Below are 21,101 nucleotides of genomic sequence, written 5' to 3' on the forward strand. Positions count from 1 at the left end.
CACTGGTCGGTAATTCGCAGCCTCTGCCCTGCAACCCTTTTTATGCAGAGGAACAACATTCGCTGTTTTCCAATCCTGGGGGACCCTCCCCTTCTTTAGGGAGAGATTGAAGAGCATGGCTAATGGTTCCGCCAGGACCTCGCACAGCTCTCTGAGCACTCTTGGGTGCAATTCGTCTGGACCCATAGCTTTGCTCACCTGGAGTCTTGACAATTCGCTGTAGACATCAGCTGGTGTGAACTCAAAATTCTGAAATCGGTCTTCCGCGCTTGACATTGCTTCCAGATGTGGCCCTTGCCCTGGTGCCTCGCAGGTAAAAACCGAGCAGAAGTATTCATTTAGTAGTTTGGCTTTATCGGAATCTGTTTCCGCGTAATTCCCGTCTGGTGTTTTGAGGCGTGTTATTCCATTTGTGTTTTTTTTCCTGTCGCTAATGTACCTGAAGAAGGATTTGTCCCCTTTCTTAATGTTCTTTGCTAGAGTTTCTTCCACCGCAAGCTTGGCCTCCCTGACTGCTGTTTTGACTGCTGCAGACCTGGCCTTATATTCAATGTTAGCTTCACTTGTTCCCGTACGTTTGTATGAAAGAAATGCTCTTTTTTTCTCCTTGACGAGGTGCGAGACCTCTTCAGTGAACCATCGGGGTTTTTTGTTTCTTTGTTGTTTATGTACCAATTTTATGTAGCGGATAGTTGCCTCGTGTAGGGTCAATTTCAGGTTTGACCACATGGCTTCCACATTATCAGTTGCCTTTTGATCCTGCAGCGTCTGCTGGACGAAATCTCCCATACGTGCGAAATCAGTGCCCCGGAAATTGAGTACCCTCGTTTTGGTTTGTGATTTAGGGAAACCTTTCCTGAGGTTGAACCATACCATGTTGTGGTCACTGGTAGCTAGCGTTTCTCCCACTGAGACCTCCGAGACACTCTCGCCGTTTGTAAGTATGAGGTCTAGGATGGCCTCAGCCCTAGTGGGCTCTAGTACCATTTGTTTGAGCTGTACTCCCATCATGGACGTCAAAATCCTCCTGCTACCACAAGTTGTTGCTGAGAGTGTGTTCCAGTCTACATCGGGCATGTTGAAGTCCCCTAGCAGAACAGTGTCCCCCCGTAGAGTAATATTTTCAATGTCTTCAATCAATTCATTATCCTTGTCCTCTGTTTGTCTTGGAGGTCTGTATACCACACCAAGGTACAAGCACTTTTCTCCACCTCTGGCTAGGTTGACCCAGATGGATTCCCCGGTGTACTTAACATCTGTGATCCTGGTTATCCTGATGTTCTCTTTGATGTAAATTGCTACCCCTCCTCCTAGCTTACCCTTCCTGTCTTGTCGAAGCAGGTTGTATCCTGGTATAGTTGTATCCCACCCATGGGAGTCCGTGAACCATGTTTCTGATATTGCCACCACATCTAGGTTGGCATTCACAATTTCTGTTTCCAGTTCTAGAAATTTATTCCCTAAACTATGTGCGTTGACATACATAGCTCTCCACTCTGTACGTTTATTACACCTTTGTACAGAGATTCCTATCTGACTCAGAGTGTTTCCTAGTGAACCTTTAGCAGTGAGGGTACTTACCTCGGACTTAGAAGCGCAGTTTTGGTTCACCACATCAGGATTGTTTCTTACTGCACTGGTATATAAGTGGGTACCTGATGTTGTGTGTGTGTGTGGGGGGGGGGCTTGGGGGGGATTCTGTAAACGGTGTTGTTTTTGACAGATACCGGTTACAGAATCCAGCTTTTAGGCGAAGGACTGGCTCCTCCTTCGCCTAAAAGCCCTTGTGTTGGGACGTTTTGGGCTTATGCATTTTTTTGGTTCATTATGGGGTATAAGTGTAGACGTTGTGGGGGTGTACTTGTAGACGTAGTGATTGGCTGGGCATTTAAACAGCTGAAGGTAGAGGCAGGCCATTATCATAACAAGGACGTTTGTTTTGGTTATGGACACTTTCCCTGCTTCTGCTTTCAACGTTTAAGGCTTTAGACCAAAAAGGGACTTAGACGGGTTTTTTTGATTATGCCCCTCCATGTGTTTACTGCTTTTATGAAGTTTGATAATTTTTAAAGAGTTACCCGGTGTATGCAGTGCCAAGACAAGAAATACAGAAATCAAGGTGAGCCTGGGGAAGCCCAGTTCAGCCATATTTATTAAATTTCAAATACAAACAAAATAGTAGAAAAAAATCATTTCAACTACAAGAAAACCAAAATTTACAGAGTTAATATATAATAAACATTATCACTAAAAGCAAATATACCCAATTCCCTCCCCTTTTTAGAACTGTAATTACATATTAAATAATATGCGACTATGAGTGTGTGGTGTTAATGTATCTAAATAAGGTTGCCAAATAGTAAAAAATTGTCTTCCCTGTCTAGTGTCCCATTCTGATAATTGCATACTTTCCATTGTTAAAATGTGTAACATTCTAGAACGCCAATGACTATATGTTGCTCTTAAAGGTCCAATCCAAAGATAAAGTATGACTTTCAAACCCGATAAGATTGTTCTTTGAAGAAAGCCTTTTAGGTCTCTTGGAATAGGACACTTAACATCAAAAATCCTAAACATATTATAACTATTGCAATACCAATCAATTCCCCACATTTGCTCAACATTAGAAAAAACAACATTCCAAAATTGGCGTATCAAAGGACATGTCCAAAACATATGAGATAAATTAGCTATAGGGTGACCACATTTCAAACGAGAGCCTAATGTAGCAAAAGTCACCCTATAAGCACACCAGGGAGCAATATATATTCTACAAATAAATTTATAACCCATTTCATAATAGGTGATATCAGAAAGAAAACCATATAAAATCTTTAAAAATCTTTGAATATGGAATCCCTGAAGGTGAATCCCCAACTCTTCATTCCAAGCTTGAGCTATTTTATTGTAATCTAAATTAGGAGAAAGATTCACTAATGAATGTCTAAAATATTTAAGGGGCACAATCAACTGGGCATCTTCCTTTGAATCTTCCATTGTAGAGCTGTATAGAATAATATATTTTACTATTCAGCTGAATACCGAATGTGAATGGACATGGAATGTTGACATGGAGCTTTAACATAATAAATGATTAAAAAAAGCAACATGAAATCAAACATTTACTTCAGTAGGATCGAACCCTGGATTATTCATATTCAACCTTTATACCACTATTTGGTCGAATATAAATAATGTATTTTGAAGTCCAATTGAATACAAATATTTGATACATCCCTATACGGTTGTGGTAGTGTGTATAGTGTTGTCACTGTTCTTTTTGTTAAGAGTGTGTTAGCATTATTTACAGAGACTGAAAAAATGCTTATGTCCTTGTGCATTATATCTGCCCACTAACAGGTGTAATATCAGTTACTTGGAAGAATGGCTGAAAGACAAAAACTTGCAGGGCGGCACTGCCAAGGAAACCTTGGAACCCCTCTCGCAGGCCGCCTGGCTGCTTCAGGTGAAAAAGGTCACCGATGATGATGCCAAGGAAATATGTGAGCGTTGTGTTTGCATTTCTACTGTGCAGGTAAGGCAGCAACTACATGACACAGTTCACCCAAAATCTGGACTTGCAGTAGAAGAAATTTGATTTAGGATGCCGTTTTCATTTAATAAAGTTAAAACAAACAAAACAAAACAATGACAACCCCCTGCCCCCCACCATGGTTCAGACTGAGAGTAAGATCGACTCAGGAAAAACAGACATAATATTCTATGCCAGTGGTAGACAAACCTGGTACTCTAGAGCCACAGGCAGGTCAGGTTTTCAGGATATCCACCATAAATATGCATAAGGTAGATTTGCATCTTAAGGAGGCAGGTCATGCAATCCATCTCATATATATTCATTGTGGATATCCTGAAAACCTGACCTGCCTGTGGCTCTCGAGGACCGGAATTGCCTACCCCTGTTCTATGCTAAAGGATAACAGCTTACTACACTGGGGCTTCAGACATTCAGCCTCAAATACCAAGGACAAATCAAGTATACATATGTAGTATCACATGGCACATTGAGTTTATCTTGTTGGACAGACTGCATGGAGTGTACAGGTCTTTTATCTGCTATCATCTAATTTGTTAATATATATTATGAAAGCTATATAAGCAGCCTGCCAGCCACAAATGAGCAGAGATGATCAAGATATCCAAGCTGGCAAAAACTTTAATAGGTAGCTCGCATGGAACACACTTCAAATGAACCCGACATGGGCCTGCTTCAGGGGTTCACAGTCTCCTTAAATTTTAATACTTTTTGCAGTCCATTATTTAGAATGTGCGCCAATGGATAAGCAGAACCAGCACTTCAGCATTTTTTACAATTTAAGAAGATTGTGAATCCCTGAAGCAGGCATTCACCGAAACACGGCCCATGTCAGGTTTGTTTGAAGTGTGTTCAATGCAATTTACCTGTTAAAGTTTTTTTCAGCTTGGATACCTTGGTCATCTCTGCTCATTTTTGGCTGATTGACTTTATCCAGAGTTTGTTCTTTGTTTTTCTTCACTTACATGCACCCTTACATAAGAGTGCTCAGCTGTTTTGCTGCCAATTATGTGCATAAGTGTACACTTACCCGCAAAAGTGATGGGATTCCATACTCTTATGCCCATCAAAGGGAATGTAAATGCAGGCACCCAGTTGTAGAAGTGCCCTTTCAGATGACATGCACTGCTATGCACAGAACAGCACCCTAATCAAATATGAACATAAGAACATAAGTAGTGCCTCCGCCGGGTCAGACCATAGGTCCATCCTGCCCAGCAGTCCGCTCCCGCGGCGGCCCAAACAGGTCACGACCTGTCTGAATCACCAGAAGGGGCCCGTTGCCACCTTGGTTTCTCATTAAAGTCCTATCTTCCCATCAAAGTCCTAACCCTCCGGTCTTGCACATGCACGACCTGGTTGGCTTTCTATACTTATTACCTGGTTAGCTTTCTATACTTGTGTTACATCCCAGCACCTCTCTCAGTATCCCACGATCCCTTTATCCCTCAGGAATCCGTCCAATCCCTGTTTGAATCCCTGTACCGTACTCTGCCTGATCACTTCCTCCGGTAGCGCATTCCAAGTGTCCACGACCCTTTGGGTGAAGAAAAACTTCCTTGCATTTGTTTTGAACCTCATGGTATCTCTGGGGTCCTCTCCAGATAGTCCACCTCTACAAAACTCTCCTAACCATCTCACTTTTAGAGAGTTTGCTTTCTCCTGAGTAACTAAGGGTATTCTACATTAGGAGGGACAGAGTGGTAATGAAGCTCCAGTGTTAATAAAATAGGTATTTTTTTAAACGCATAGTATTACAAATACCGGCTCCAATACTTTTATTTTTATTTTTTAATTAAGCAAGTCTTTTATTGAAGAAAAAGCACAAGCATGCAAATATATGCACAGGCATAATAACAATACAAAGCTCAAAAGTCAAACTATGCTAATGCAACCAAGCATAATACAACTGAACATATGTACAGTATAAGCAGCCCAATTAATACAAATAAAAGGCCATATGACCTCATATTCCCCCTCTACAAAACACAAACCCATGAACTCTACCACATTCCTGCCTCCCCTTTTCGTTTCCCCTCCCTCACTTCCCTTCTGTAAGCAAATCCAATGGTAGAGAATCGTACCAAGGTAAAGAAACTTCAAACTGGAGAAGTCTGTCAAAAACCTTTTGATCATGTAAAATTCCTGTTCCCTGACCAGATTCACTTTACAGCCTACCGCCCACTTAATGATCCAATCCACCCATGCCAACTGCTGTAGACCTGTCGGTAGCTGTCTTACCAGTAAGAGATAAAAAGATTTCAGCCTACACAACATCAAACCCATATCCAAACCTCAATAGCAAAAAATGGGTTTATGTGCATAAGTGTACACTTACCCACAAAAGTGATGAGATTCCGAGGAGTAATTTTCCTGCTGAAATTGAACTTGAGCAAGTTTGCGTGAAAGCCCCAGCAGAGTCAGCTTTATTCCAAGTTCCCCCGAAGAAGACCCGTTTTTTGTGTTGAAACGCTCAGACTAAAACAGAGCATCGGGAGTCTGGAACAGACATCAATGTTGATGGTGGCAGGATCCACCGAGATAAGTGTTGCCTTTAACGTACTATACTATTAGGTATATTATCCTAAGACTGAACATGATTTTTTCCTTGTGTTTCTTTTATATATTTTGTTATCCACGTCTGACCAGTCTTTTTGTTCTCTGTTACTGTTTTGTAGGATGTTTTCCTACTGTTATATTTTTGAGGCATGATTGACAGATTGTATTGTTGCTGATTTCATTGACCTAGATTGTTGGTCACTCATGCCTGCTTGTTATATGCTTTAAAATGTCAAAAAAAAAGAATATATATTTTTTTGTGGTTACAAAACTTCTTTTGGTTAAAACATAATACCTAGACATCTTTTTAGTAACAATTGTTTCATTAAAAATAAAGATTAAAAATTTGATATACAGTGGTACTTTGGTTTACGAGCATAATTCGTTCCAGAAGCATGCTTGTAAGCCAAAGCACTCGTATATCAAAGCAAAGTTCCCCATAGACCACAATGTAAACTCAAACAATTCGTTCCACAACCAAGGTTTGCTATGGTGGCCCAGGGGTGGGTACCTGCCTGTGGGTGTTGCAGCGCTTTCAGCATGGTGGCTTCCTTCCCTTGGGGTCCCCATGCGGCTGCTTTCCCGCTTCGGCCGATGCCTCTGCCAACCATCAGCATCTCCCGGCTCCCGATCCAAGCCGGCCGCCATCCTGTGCGAGCATACGCACAACCGTTCCTCTCCTGAGCCAAGCCAGCCGCTGCCCCAACAACACGCTCACCACGTACAAGTACGCAGGACATCCTATATTTCCAGAATCAAAATATTGAAGAATTTCAAGTTCATCTTATGGTCCTTTAAGGTTTGGATTATTGTCAGTGAAGAAATATTTATGACTCTCAAAGCTTATCTTCTGACTGTAAAATACTTGAAAGAAGGATTGTAAAATAAAAAGAAAATGACATCATTTGTTTTTTGGATTGACGTTTATATATGTTTTGACGGATACCAGAATTCATTTAGTTGGAAATTGGTGTATAGTAACATTGAACTTGAACTCAAAACAAATAAGAGGATTTTAACGAGGTTACACAATTGAAAGATGGATTGGATGGATGGAGGATCGGTTATTCAAAATTGACTTTGAATTCTTTCTTTGTGTTGGTTATCCAGAAACAATGTTGGCATAGATTTGTTGTGTTAGATATATTATTTTTTGCTTTTAAAATTTTAGCGGAATAGTAGTTTCTTTTGGCGCAATTAATTTTCATCTTGTAATAAGATGCATGTTCTTTATAAAGTTTTAAATTTGTAGGAGATTTATTTTGACGCCATTTCCTCTCAAGGGATCTTAGTTGTATTTTGAGCAGGAAAAGCTCATCTGAAAACCAAAGGTTTGGGATTTTACGGGTGGAAATTGTTTTGGTGATTACTGGTACTTCATTATCTATTAGAAATTGGTTGATGAATTCCAAGCAGTAAGTTGATCTTCCAATGAATCGGTGTTTATGTTTAATGTTTTTGGGTTAAATGAAGAGAGGATATTTGATAGTTCTAGTTTTGTATAATCACGATATGAAATCTTTTTGGGTTGTGAAGCTATTGTTTTTTTATTTTTTAGGTAGATCTTGATAGAAATAAAATGGTGATCTGACCAAGGAACAGGTGTGTTGTAAAGATCTGAATGCGAAAGGGATTGTGATTTTGAAATTAGCAACATGTCAAGAGTGTGTCCTGCAGAGTGTGTTGGATCTTGAATTATTGATTGTAGGTTCAGGGCATTGTTATGGGTTAAAATTTCTCTAGTGATAAGGTTCGTTGTCTCATCAAAGTGAATGTTAAAATCACCTAGGATCAGGGGGAGGTTTGATGAAGAGCAGAAATCGAAGATTAAATTTTGCAGAGGAGTTAGGTTGCTGTGACTGATAGGTGGAGGAATATAAAGCAGAAGAATGTCAATTTTTGGATTAACATTGAGTTTAACTTGGAGAAATTCAATGGCCAGATTTCCGGAAGAATAATCTATGGGACTAACTAGATTATTATTATAGATGATGGCTAAGCTTCAAGTTTGAAATTTGAAATTTTGATGTAAACACAATATCAAGTATTTTCAATGCGTTTAAAGCCACCACCTTTACGTTTATAGCGATGGTTAAAAACATAAGAATAATTAGGTGGACAGCAGAAAGAGAGATAATAAATAGTAGTAGTAATAAATAAGTAAGAGATAAGCTTCTGGAAGTGTGCTGCTTGTAGGTTTTATCAACAGGACCCGAATTAATGTTAAAAATGAAGGTGCCCTCAGGCTGTGCACGAAGGAGCGCACTAAGGAGCAGAACCTGCCCCTTATGCACCTTTTCTGAAAAAAAGTGATGTGTATACAAAACATAAAAGTTTAGAAAATGAACTTCATTAAAAACAGGATAGCCTACAAGCTTCTACTTCTTACTTTTTCCACAAAAATTTGAAAATTTATCTACTTAAAACATTTTTCTTAATCACATTTTTTAATTGTTTTTCTCTCTTCCCCTCTTTCCTTTCTCTGTTTTATTTTTGTTATCTACTTTGAACCAATGTTTGGTGGGAATTAGCGGGATACGAGAACCATATTATATTACATTCAGATGCTTCTAACCCTGTGGTCTCAAACTCGCGGCCCTCCAGGTACTATTTTGAGGCCCTCAGTATGTTTATCATAATCACAAAAGTAAAATAAAACAGTTTCTTGATCATATGTCTCTTCAGCTGTAAATTACAATATTATTATTAAGATTTAGCCAAAAGGAAAGATTTATAAAATATAAAGAGTTTTACCTCATTCAAAATTGTCATTTCTTTAATAAACATTAACTATTTTTTTCTGAGTACAGTGGTGCCTCGCACAGCGAACGCCTCGCACAGCGAACGCTGCGCACAACGAACTTTATGTCTTGATTCGTACAACGGACTTCGTTTCACACAACGAAGTCCGGGGTTCCTGCAGGGTTGGATCGCAGCGGGGTTGGTCGAGGGTAGTCTCCTTCTCCTTACCTGCCCTGTCGCAGCACACAGCCGAACGGAAATCTTCCCGATGTCAGCGCTGACGTCGGAGGGAGGGCTTAAGCAAAGCCCTCCCTTCCTCCGATGTCAGCGCTGACATCAGGAAGACTTCCGTTCGGCTGTGTGCGGCTGCGGCAGGGCAGGTAGGAAGAAGGCAATGGCGAACGAAAGAGGGGGGAGGGGGGGAGGGGGCGGTCCGCCCCGAAGAATGTGCACAGCTGGTCAGGTCCCCCGATCGACCGACAACAGGCCCGGCCGACAAACCTCCCTGCCCTGTAGCCGCGAATCTAAATTACCTCTTACAGCAGCTTCACTACTCCAGCTGCTGTAAGAAGGTAATTTAGATTCGCGGCTACAGGACAGGGAGATTTGTCCGACCGGGCCTGTTCTGTTGTCGGTCGGGTGCAAAAGCGCCACAAAGGTGGAGGCAGGGAGGGAGGAAAGGTGGAGTGGAGAAGAAAAGACGCTTAAGGGGGGAGAAGGCCGCTGAAAGCACATGTTGGAGCAGGGGATGAGAGGGAGGGAGAGAAGGGGAAATATTGGACAAGGGCAGAAGGGATGCTAAATCATAGGGTGACAGGCAGAGAGAACAACAGGAAAAAGAGTGGAAGCAATCTTGAACCCTGAGGGTGAGGGCAGAGAGAGGTGGTGAGATGATTGATCATGGGGAGAGGGACAAAAGGGAATAGAGATGGGATAGGAAGATAGTGGAAGTAAAAGGACAGGGAGATGTATGTTTTTAGATGTATCTAAATAAAAATAATAACAAAAAATTTATCTTTTTTATGTCATCTTAGCATATTTTATGCTGCAGAACGAATTATTTTTTTTTACATGTATTCCTATGGGAAAACGTGTTTCACATAACGAACGTTTCACATAACAAACTTGCTCCTGGAACCAATTAAGTTCGTTGTGTGAGGCACCACTGTACCTACAAATCCAAAATGTGGCCCTGCAAAGGGTTTGAGTTTGAGACCACTGTAATAACCTGTCTCAATCTGAGGTACTACTTGTATCTGAAGTTGCTAACTTATTAAATTCTCCCTTTATCTTTTATTCACAGATAGTAAAAATCCTGAATTCATACACCCCAATAGATGACTTTGAAAAGCGAGTAGCACCATCATTTGTACGCAAAGTTCAGGTAATCTCTTTCTGAATGTTGATTTCAGCCAATTAGCATGTCATGAAAACTTACCCATCTTAGCTTCTCTGATATTCTGCCATTTATGTGCAATAATTTTTTTTAATATATATTTATTTATAATTTTCAATTACATAATCAAGTATAAACTTGTACAGAAAGCAAATTTGAGCATTACACAAAAATAAATAATGTTCCAGTCAAAATATTGTTTTGTGCTTAAATTCAGCTCAAGTCCTCAATTTGTAGGATCCAAGATTACAAAGCGAGATTTAGATCCTAAAGAAAAAAGGAAAGCACATACTGGCTAACTGAGCTCATTACATTCTAATTAGGCTAGTTCTTATCTATTTTCCTTTCTCCAGTCGCAAAAGCGATAAGAAAGTAGACAGTTGAAAGGATTCAAAGAAAACATATTTTTTAGAGGAATAATGAATACATTTGCAAGGATATCGCAAATAAAAAGTCGCCCCCCAGAGATAACACTCCTGGCATTAACAACAAAAATTCTTTCCTACGCCTCTGCATGTCTTTGGACAAATCTGGGTACATTTGGATTTTTTAATCCCAAAATCTGCTGCTTAATCTCAATGCTCGTTTTTGGTTTCTTATTCATATAGCCATATATTAATTTATACCACTTGGCTGCCTGATGCCCTAGCAAATCTGTCTGGAAGCATAGGACCAGCAAGCTATACTGATTTTTTAGATTGCACCAATCAGGGAACCCTTTCTGAATGGCCTGCTTCAACTGCAACCACTTATAAATTCGAGACTTTAAAATACCGAATGATTGTTGCAGCTGTGAAAAATCAAGCATTTTCCAATTTGATAAAACATCATCTAGTGCAGTGTTCTTCAACCGCCGGTCCGTGGACTGGTGCCGGTCCGCAAAAATCTCCCGCCAATCTGCGAAGGACCAACGTCCCCCGCAAGCACCGAGTTAAAAAGGTGGCTCACTGCAAACACCTCATGGACCACCCAGGCAAAAACATCAGTGCAGCTGTCCTCCAACACCTCCAGGTAGCACCAGGGCCGCCAACGGGGAGCTCACACGAACCTGGTGCAGTGGCCAATGGGCAACTCTGGGTCAAAGACTACTGAAGAGCTATTAATCTAGAGACTATTAATCTAGAGACTGCTTCTCGAATGAGTGTCCTTAAAAAAAAATGCAGTCCCCACTATTATAAAACACTATTATTTAAAATTTACAGGTCAATATTCAAAATTTACAGGTCAAAATGGCATTGAGTCAAGTGATGCCGACCTCTAAGAAGTCCCGTAAGCGCCGGTCCCGATTTCAGTGAGTGCCTCGACATCGGCCTCCTCATCGCCGGACCGGAGTGTGGCACCAGTGGTACTGGCTAAAAAGCAAATGGTACCGATGCTCTCCCTAAAGCAAAAGATTGACAATTTGCTTCGGGAGGAATTGGGTGAGCATTTTCACATGTTGGTACTGACACAGCTTATGCCCATGTCGACACTGACTCTCCAGGTGCCGGTCCAATCTGAACAATTCACAACCCCAACCATACTTTTAACTAATGCTCCACCGGTGCCGAGACCGTCAATACAGGAGTGTGTGGACCCGTCTCCATGGCACCAGTCGTCTTCAACACAAACATCTAGAGAGGTGACTCCGGTGCGGTCCTGGAAGGCCTCTCGTAAGATGAAACACCTTGAGCCTTCGACACCGAGTCTTCGGCACCGTCCTTATTCCATTCAGGACTCAGACTTATTGGGAGACTCTGAGCAGGAACCACTCTCTTCTGATGAGGAGGATTCTGCTAGTTCAGATTCACCTCAGCGTTCTTCTCACGATCCAACTTCCTTGTCAGTGGAATTTGTGTTGGATTATCTACTTCATCTTTCTGACTCTGGACTGAAATCTACAACTATCAGAGTCCATCTCAGGGCTATTACAGCTTTTCATATACCAGTTGAAGGAAAACCTCTCACTGCTCATCCTTTGGTCTCCAGATTCATAAAAGGATTTTTCAATGTGAAACCATCTCTCAAGCCTCCTCCTGTAGTCTGGGACCTTAATGTAGTTCTTTCCAGATTGATGAAGCCACCATTTGAACCAATCACCATGGCTCATCTCGAAGATCCTTACCTGGAAAGTTGTTTTTCTTATCTCGCTCACTTCTTCCAGGAGGGTCAGTGAGTTACAAGCGTTGGTGGCAGATCCACCCTTCACAGTTTTTAATCATGATAAAGTGGTTCTATGCACGCATCCCAAGTTACTTCTGAAAGTTGTGATGGAGTTTCATCTCACTCGATTGTTCTCCCAGTTTTTTTCCCTAAGCCTCATTCTCATACAGGAGAAAGGACATTGCACACTCTGGACTGTAAACGTGCTTTGGCCTATTACATCGACAGGACAAAGCCAAATAGAACATCTCCCCAACTTTTCATCTCATTTGATCCTAATAAGTTGGGGCATCCTGTTTCCAAGAGAACAATTTCCAACTTGGTAGCTGCATGTATATCGTTCTGCTATGCTCAGACTGGACTGTGCCTGTAGAGTCGTGTCACAGCTCACAAAGTCCGAACTATGGCAGCTTCTGTAGCTTTCCTCAGATCTACGCCTATTGAGGAAATCTGTAAAACTGCCATAAGAACATAAGAAGTGCCTCTGCTGGGTCAGACCAGAGGTCCATCCTGCCCAGCAGCCTGCTCACGCGGCGGCCCACCAGGTTTAAGACCTGTATTGTAACCCTCTATCTATATCCTCCTTTCCCCTTTTCCTTCAGAAAATTGTCCAATCCCTTCTTGAACTCCAATACCGTTCCTTGTCCTATCACGCCCTCTGGAAGCGCATTCCAGGTGTCCACCACCCGTTGGGTGAAGAAGAACTTCCTAGCGTTGGTTCTAAATCTGTCCCCTTTTAGTTTTGCCGAATGCCCTCTCGTTCTTTCAGATTTCAAAAGTTTGAAGAATCTGTCCCTCTCCACTTTCTCTATGCCCTTCATGATCTTGTAAGTCTCTATCATATCCCCTCTAAGTTTCCGCTTCTCCAGAGAAAAGAGCCCCAGTTTCTCCAGTCTTTCAGTGTATGAAAGGTTTTCCATACCTTTTATCAAACGTATCGCTCTCTTCTGGACCCTCTCGAGTATCACCATATCCTTCTTTAGGTATTGCGACCAATATTGGACGCAGTGCTCCAAATGTGGGCGCACCATTGCCCGATACAACGGCAGGATAACTTCTTTCGTTCTGGTTGTAATACCCTTCTTGATTATACCTAGCATTCTATTTGCTTTCTTAGCGGCCACTGCGCACTGTGCTGACGGTTTTATTGTCTTGTCGACTATTACCCCTAAGTCCCTTTTTTGAGTACTCTCACTCAGTAACAGCCCTCCCATCGTGTAGTTGTATCTTGGGTTTCTGTTTCCTATGTACAAGACTTTGCATTTCTCTACATTGAACTTCATCTGCCATCTCGTTGCCCATTCTGTTCAGGTCCCTTTGTAAATCTTCGCATTCCTCTATAGTCCTAGCCCCACTAAATAGTTTGGTGTCGTCTGCAAATTTTATTACTTCGCACTTCGTCCCTGTTTCTAGATCATTTATAAATACATTGAATAGCAGCGGTCCAAGCACCGACCCCTGTGGAACACCACTCGTGATCCTCCTCCAGTCCGAATAGTGGCCCTTCACTCCTACCCTCTGTTTCCTATCCGCCAGCCAATTTCTGATCTATCTGTGTATGTCTCCTTCCACCCCATGGTTCTTCAGTTTCCGAAGTAGGCGTTCATGGGGTACTTTGTCAAAGGCTTTTTGGAAGTCTAAGTATACGATGTCTATGTGAGTCCCCTTTGTCCATCTGTTTAATTCCTTCGAAGAAATGCAATAAGTTTGTTAGGTACGATCTTCCCTTGCAGAAGCCATGTTGGCTTGTTTTCATAAGTTTATTCCTTTCTAGATGCTCCTCGATGCTATCTTTAATCAGCGCTTCCGCCATTTTCCCCGGAACCGAGGTCAGACTTACCGGTCTGTAGTTCCCTGGGTCACCTCTTGATCCCTTTTTAAAGATGGGTGTAACGCTGGCTATCTTCCAGTCCTCCAGGATCACGCCTGTTTTCAGGGATAGATTACAAACTTTCTGTAATAGTTCTGCTATTTCCTCCTTAAGCTCTTTCAGTACTCTGGGATGGATTCCGTCCGGGCCCAGTGATTTGTCAGTTTTTAGTTTTTCTAACTGCCTGTGTACGTTTTCAAGATTTACTTCCATGGATGCTAATTTTTCTGCTTGTTCTCCTTTGAAGATTTGTTCAGGTTCCGGTATGTTGGATGTGTCCTCATTTGTAAATACTGACGAAAAGAACGTGTTTAGTCTTTCTGCCACTTCTTTCTCCTCCTTCACCACATCCTTCCTATCTCCTTCATCCAACGGTCCCACCTCCTCCCTGGCCGGCTGCTTCCCTTTAACGTATCTGAAGAACAGTTTGAAATTTCGTGCTTCCCTGGCTATCTTCTCCTCATATTCTCTTTTTGCTTTTCTAACCACGAGGTGACATTCTTTTTGATACTGCCTGTGTTCTTTCCAGTTTTCCTCGGTTTTACCCTTTTTCCATTTCTTGAATGAATTCTTCTTATCACCTATTGCTTTCTTCACTTCTTTAGTTATCCACGCCGGGTCTTTTGTTCAGCTCTTTTTGCACTCTTTTCTGAATCTGGGGATATACAGATTTTGTGCCTCGCTCACTGTGTCCTTGAATAGAGACCAGGCTTGCTCTACAATCTGCCAATTCTTTCAGCTGTTCCTAAGTTTCTTCCTCATCGCTTCGTAGTTTCCTTTCTTGAAGTTGAAAGTTGTCGCTGTGGTTCTCTTTCCCTTCGATATTCCTACTTCAACTTTGAACTTGATCATATTGTGATCGCTGTTTCCCAACGGTCCCACTACTTCCACTTCCTTTGCAGGTCTTCTTAGCCCATTAAGAATTAGATCCAGAGTGGCATTCCCTCTCGTCGGTTCTCTGACAAGCTGATCCATGAAGCAGTCCTGTATAGCCTCCAGGAATCCGGTCTCCCTAGTGCATTTTGACTTTCCAAGACTCCAGTCTATCCGGGGATAGTTGAAGTCTCCCATAATAATCATGTTGCTGCTTTTGCATTCTCATTTCATCTCTGCTTCCATTTCTTCATCGGTAGCTTCGGTTTGCCCAGGTGGACAATAATACATGCCCATCTTTATCTCGGACTCTTTCCTTCCCAGTATTTTAACCCATAGCGATTCCAATTTGTTGGTCGTCACTGCTGTGTCCACTGTGGTCGAGTGTATGCTTTCTTTTATGTATAGGGCTATTCCTGCTCCTTTCTGACCTGACCTATCTTTGCAATAGAGTTTGTACCCCGGCAGTTCTATGTCCCATTTGTTTTCTTCATTCCATCATGTTTCGGATACTCCAATGATGTCTAGGTTCTCAGTTTTGGCCATGACTTCTAATTGCCCCATTTTGTTCTTTAGGCTCCTTGCAATAGTATATAAGCAACTTAAGTCCTGGTATTTTTTAATCTTCATTTCCTTTCCCTGTGCTTCGATCTTTATTTTCTTTTCCTGTGCTACAATCCTATTATCCTCCTCTTCTGGATCAATCATCTCCTGTGTTTTGCCCGTTGTTTCTTCCCAGCATTTTACCCACTTGGTATCTTCATGGGATACCTTCTTCCGAATCGTCAACTCTTCTTCTTAGTTTAAAGCCTGCTCCATTCCTCTCCTGACGTTGTTTGCTAGAAGTCTAGTTCCCGCCGTGCTCAGGTGCAGTCCATCTCTCCTGAAGAGCTTGCTCTTGCCCCAAAACATTGTCCAGTTCCTCACGAAGTGGAACCCCTCTTCCTCACACCATCTCCTCATCCATGCATTTATTGATTGTAGTTCCGTCTGCCTCTTCACATCTGCCACCTGGTCCTCAGTTTATACTTTCACTTCTCATTATTGTCTGGAGTCTTTCAATAGACGGGATGGGCACTTTGGCCAGTCAGTATTACAAAATTTATTTTCTTAAATGCCAACACTCCCACCATCCCATTCTGGTTAGCTTGGAGGTCATCCATGTGTGAGAATATGCTGCCAGCTTGTCCTGGTATAAAGCACAGTTACTTACCATAACAGGTGTTATCCAGGGACAGCAGGCAGATATTCTCACAACCAACCCACCTCCCCTGGTTGGCTTCTTAGCTGGCTTATCTTAACTGAGGGACCGCGCGCCTAGTCAGGCAGGAAGGCACTCGCACATGTGCAGTGCGGGCTATCGCAAACTTTCCAAAGACTTAAAGTGGCGATGCACTTTTGAAGTGGTCCGTGCCAGGGCTACGTCAGTGACATCACCCGTGTGTGACAATATCTGCCTGCTGTCCCTAGATAACAGCTGTTACTGTAAGTAACTGTGTTGTATCTCAAACTGTGTGCTGTGGCACACTAGTATGCCTCCTGAGATTCCAGGTGTGCCACAGCACACTGTGGAGGAGGAGAAGCACCGATGCCAGCTGCCTACAGGACGTGCCTCTTGCGACGTGAGGCATATCCTGTAGGCCAGTTTTTCTCAACTCGGTCCTGGAGTACCCCCTTGTCAGTCAGGTTTTTAGGATATCCACACTGAATTTGCATAAACTCGATTTGCATACACTGCCTCTATTATATGCAAATTTCTTTCATGCATATTCATTGTGGATATCTTGGAAACCTGACTGGCAAGGGGGTACTCCAGGACCGAGTTGAGAAACATTGCTGTAGGCAATGAGCCAGCGCCAATGCCTCTCCTTCTCTCTGGCCCTCTTCCCTACTGGCACCCGCCACTGGCATCTCGGGGCCCATCTGAAGGGCCTTCACACATGTCGCAGATGTCAATATGATGATATCACTCATGAGCATGACATCATCACAGCAATGTCCACGCATTTATGGATGCCTCGAGCCACAGCCACTACCTTTAGTGCGCCGCGGCTTGAGAAACTACCATTATTTGGGGGGTGGAGGAGAACAGAATACCAGTTTATATTACTGTGACATCATTAACAGCATACTTTTGTCTGGGGAGCAATGTTGGAGGCCTATCACAAGCTCTCCGGAGTAATCTAAGGAAATACTTTTTTACAGAAAGGGTGGTAGATGCATGGTACAGTCTCCCGGAAGAAGTGGTGGAGACAGACTGTGTCTGAATTCAAGAGGGCCTGGGATTGGCACGTGGGATCTTTAGAGAGAGAAAGAGATAATGGTTACTACGGATGGGCAGACTAGATGGGCCATTTGGCTTTTATCTGCCATCTTGTTTCTGTGTTACCCAAAGTAGCAAAAAATAGCTGATCAAGGAAGCACTGCAAATGATCTGGGGCATCCTGCTACAGCAACCAGTCGTCAAGTCTGTTAAGAACTCCCCAAAGCTGAGGGGTTGATACTTTGAGCATTCACAGTGACTATGAAATTCTGACACATTGTCAATTGTGTCATTTGAATGATGTTAGAACTAAAACATAGTAAAATAACATTTTTAACATGCAAAAATCACTAGATAGTAATGCTAAAATATCAATAACATCAACATAGCTTATGATAATTAAATGTTGTGTAATAGTAATCCGTAGGTATGATGACTAAATAAGTATGTAAAATTTCTCATTGAAATTAAGCGATTGCTGAGAAAATAGCAAAAAATTCTAGGGGGTTACTTTTTTTTGCCTTACCCTGTGGATATATATACTACTTTTCTTACTAGAATCAATAAGGAAATCAATCGTGTGCTGATAGAACAATCTGTGCATTAATAATGGATATCAGCATGTCTAGGACAAATTTCCAAGTGCCCTCTATTTTCCCAAAAGTGCTGAAATTCCACTACTGTACGATAATTTGTAAGCAGGGCTAATGTTAGCCATGCTAGGGCACAGGGCAGAAATTTGCAAGGAGCCCCAAAGCCTGCCCGCCAGGCTGTGCTTCCTTTGGTTTTAAGCGGCTTTGTGGACCCTTCTGTATATGAGGGCTCAAGGCAAGTGCCCTGTTTGCACTGCCCTAGTGCCAGCCGTGTTTCTAAGACAAAGGCTGTTGTCTGTGTATAGATCGATCTCTCTCCACTGTACTGCTAGATTATTCGTGGGAATTTTGCAGGAATTCTTTACATAATAGTTAGCCGTGCAATCATTTATAGCAGAAATATTTTGAATCTGTAGCAAATGTTTTAATGATTGATCATGGTTTTATTGCAGTCTAAGTTAAGCAATCGAGAAGATGCCCCCCAGCTGATGCTAGATAGCAAATACCTCTTTCAAGTGACATTTCCATTCAGCCCTTCACCACACGCCCTGGAAGGGATCCAAATCCCCAGCAGTCTCAAGCTTGGCTTCTTAACAAGACTGTAAGAGAGGAGCAGAACATCATGCTTTCCTTCATCCTGAAAGGACTACATGAAGATGAACCCCTTGGGCTTCGTTCATTAATAAAGAAAGCAATTAAAAAAAAAAAGGCGAGGACACTATAGACTGTTAACTTTGTATGTCCTTATTTGCAACACCTGTATCCATGCATATCTCATAGAAAGGAAAACAGGAAAAGAAGAAAAGGTCTGAGGCTTTGAAACTACACTGCCAACTGTAATTTATAATTCTTGGGTACTTTTACTGGTCCAGGGCATCCCAGAGGTGCTGGATGATCACGCCTTTACAAAAACATAAATCGCCTCTTCATCATTTTTGTTAGAATGTGGGTTTTTTTGTAATTGGGTTTTGAAAATTTCATACAATACAGGAACAAAAATACAAGAAAGTGAATGCCGGAGCATGTCAAAAAGCAACAGAGCAACATATCAAAAGGCCAAGAAATTTCTCCCCAAAACATAAAGCCCTTATCAGTGGGGGAGGATATGCTGCAATAATGTGAAATAATATATTTATATATACTGTAGATTGATTGATGTTAGTTTGGGGAATAGCACTGTATGTTTAACATGCTTAGAACATTAAAAAAAGACTAGATTCATATTCTACAGAACAGAGCAAGTTTATTTACAATACTATACAGGTAATGCTGTAATTTAGCTCTCAATTTAAGGACCTTACACAAGGGAGATATGCAACAAGATAAATATTGTTGGAGAATCTGAATGATTAATTATGCTGGATTAGGAGGAACTCACTCTGAATAAGGGCCAGATATGTTCTTTCTTCTTATTGTTGCTTCAGGTTAGAGTGGTAAAGGAGGAGTCCACCAAAGGTCCAAAGAGAATGAGGCTCAGTGAAAAGTCCACTTTTATCATTCTAAGACTCCAGAGTCATTCAAAATTCGGCAGTTTGACTAATTTTTGAGCAAAAATGCTCAAGTACCTGAATAAATTCATGTAAACCTTTCTCAGCTCCCCTGGGAGGATGGTATAGAAAATTGAATGAATGAGGCGAGGAACTTGAAGATCCTATCAATTGCTCGGAACCTCAACATTTTCTCAGAGACCCCTAGGTCACTTTTACCCAGCAGAGGGCTCCTAAAATGGCCATTTCCTCCTAGAGATTTCCCTCTTCTAACCCAACTGATTTTCTTATACTGCTTCTCTTTCCAGGTTCTTGGGAGAGTATACACTCTGTTACAGATATCCATATAAACTTAGAATGACTATATGTGTGATCTGCTTATATGGATAAATTTATCTGTACTGCAGCTGGGTATTGCCACTCCATGGATAGATGTAGGCCCTGTTTCTGGAACACCCTAACTCTTAAAGACAGACAGATACATTTTGGATGTATACTCATAGAGGACCATTTTTGCTTTGATATCCAAGCCCAAGTTTGGACATTTTGTGGAAGAAGTACAAAAATCCTGAATCAAAAATGCCCATTTTCAAAACTGCAAAATTATTTATTTAAAATGGCCATCTTTATGAGCCATTTTTTGGAAAAAAAAAAAACATCCAAAAGAAAACAACACAAAACAAGGCATTGGAATGTGGGAGGGGCAGTTTTTGTAGTAGACTGGCCACATAAACATCCCAACAGAGCAGCTCGGGAGACACTACAGTGAACTTCTCATAAAGGGCGTGAGCCCTCTAGACCCCATTGGACCATCATATAGGTGACACCTGCAGGCATAAGGGCTATTCTGATGTAGAGCTGGGTCCAGTAGGTTTTCGGTGAGTTTTAATGGGCTCACACCCTCTACCACAAGTGTAGTAGAGTGGGATATGGACCTGGGTCTACTGCATTGACCACTATTCCACTCCAGTGACCTGCTTACTGCTCTACTAGGACTGCCCAGAACATCTAAAGCTGTCATACAGGCAGGTATGTACTGTTTCATTTACATCTTTGGGGGAGGGAGTCATACTTATATCCCTCCAGTGGTCATCTGGTCCGTTTGGCAAAGCTTCCTGTCAAAATCGCATCAGGAGGAGGCATCCGCGCATGCATGGACGCAATGCAGTGATGTCATCACTTCCCATCCCTGCATGCGTGAATTTTAGGTTGGGGCTGGGGGGTGGAACGAGATGTGACGCAGGCGGAATGGGGCAAAACTGGATGGGCCTGTGGGTGTGGCCATGGGTCCAGATTTTCCTTTGGGAAAATCTGGTAACTCTACCCTAGGCCCACCCACAGCATGTCTCTAACACACCTCCTTGAGATTTAGACGCATTGCAGAGAACCACCATAGAAATCCGCCTAGAAAATAAGTTTCGGAAATAGCAAATTGAAAGGGTTTGGTGAGAAAAACATTCATCTGCCCCTTTAGGGGTGGGGGTGTGGTATCTGAACTTCTGCTTCAAAGCAAAGCTGCATCTTGTGTCCTACATATCTAAGCAGAGGGCAAGTGCAAGAAGCAGCCTGGACCTAGATGTTATCCATTCTTATCCTTCAAAGTCAGTACCAGGTTAATGCATG

General features: G+C 42.0%; 1 protein-coding gene across 8 annotated transcripts in view; it reads left to right on the forward strand.

The window, feature by feature from the left end:
- The window catches only part of MYO5C (myosin VC), a 193,059-nt gene extending 173,840 nt beyond the window's left edge, over nucleotides 1-19,219 (forward strand). For all 8 annotated transcript variants that reach the window (XM_033919677.1, XM_033919675.1, XM_033919679.1 and 5 more), the window contains 3 exons: nucleotides 3,361-3,535; nucleotides 10,158-10,238; nucleotides 18,444-19,219. In XM_033919677.1, coding sequence (XP_033775568.1) covers nucleotides 3,361-3,535; nucleotides 10,158-10,238; nucleotides 18,444-18,596 — 409 coding nt within the window. In that variant the 3' untranslated portion in view covers nucleotides 18,597-19,219. The remainder of the gene's footprint in view (nucleotides 1-3,360; nucleotides 3,536-10,157; nucleotides 10,239-18,443) is intronic.
- The last annotated feature ends 1,882 nt before the right edge of the window (nucleotides 19,220-21,101 follow it).

The sequence above is a fragment of the Geotrypetes seraphini genome, chromosome 14 (assembly GCF_902459505.1).
Source record: "Geotrypetes seraphini chromosome 14, aGeoSer1.1, whole genome shotgun sequence".
Lineage (NCBI taxonomy): Eukaryota > Metazoa > Chordata > Amphibia > Gymnophiona > Dermophiidae > Geotrypetes > Geotrypetes seraphini.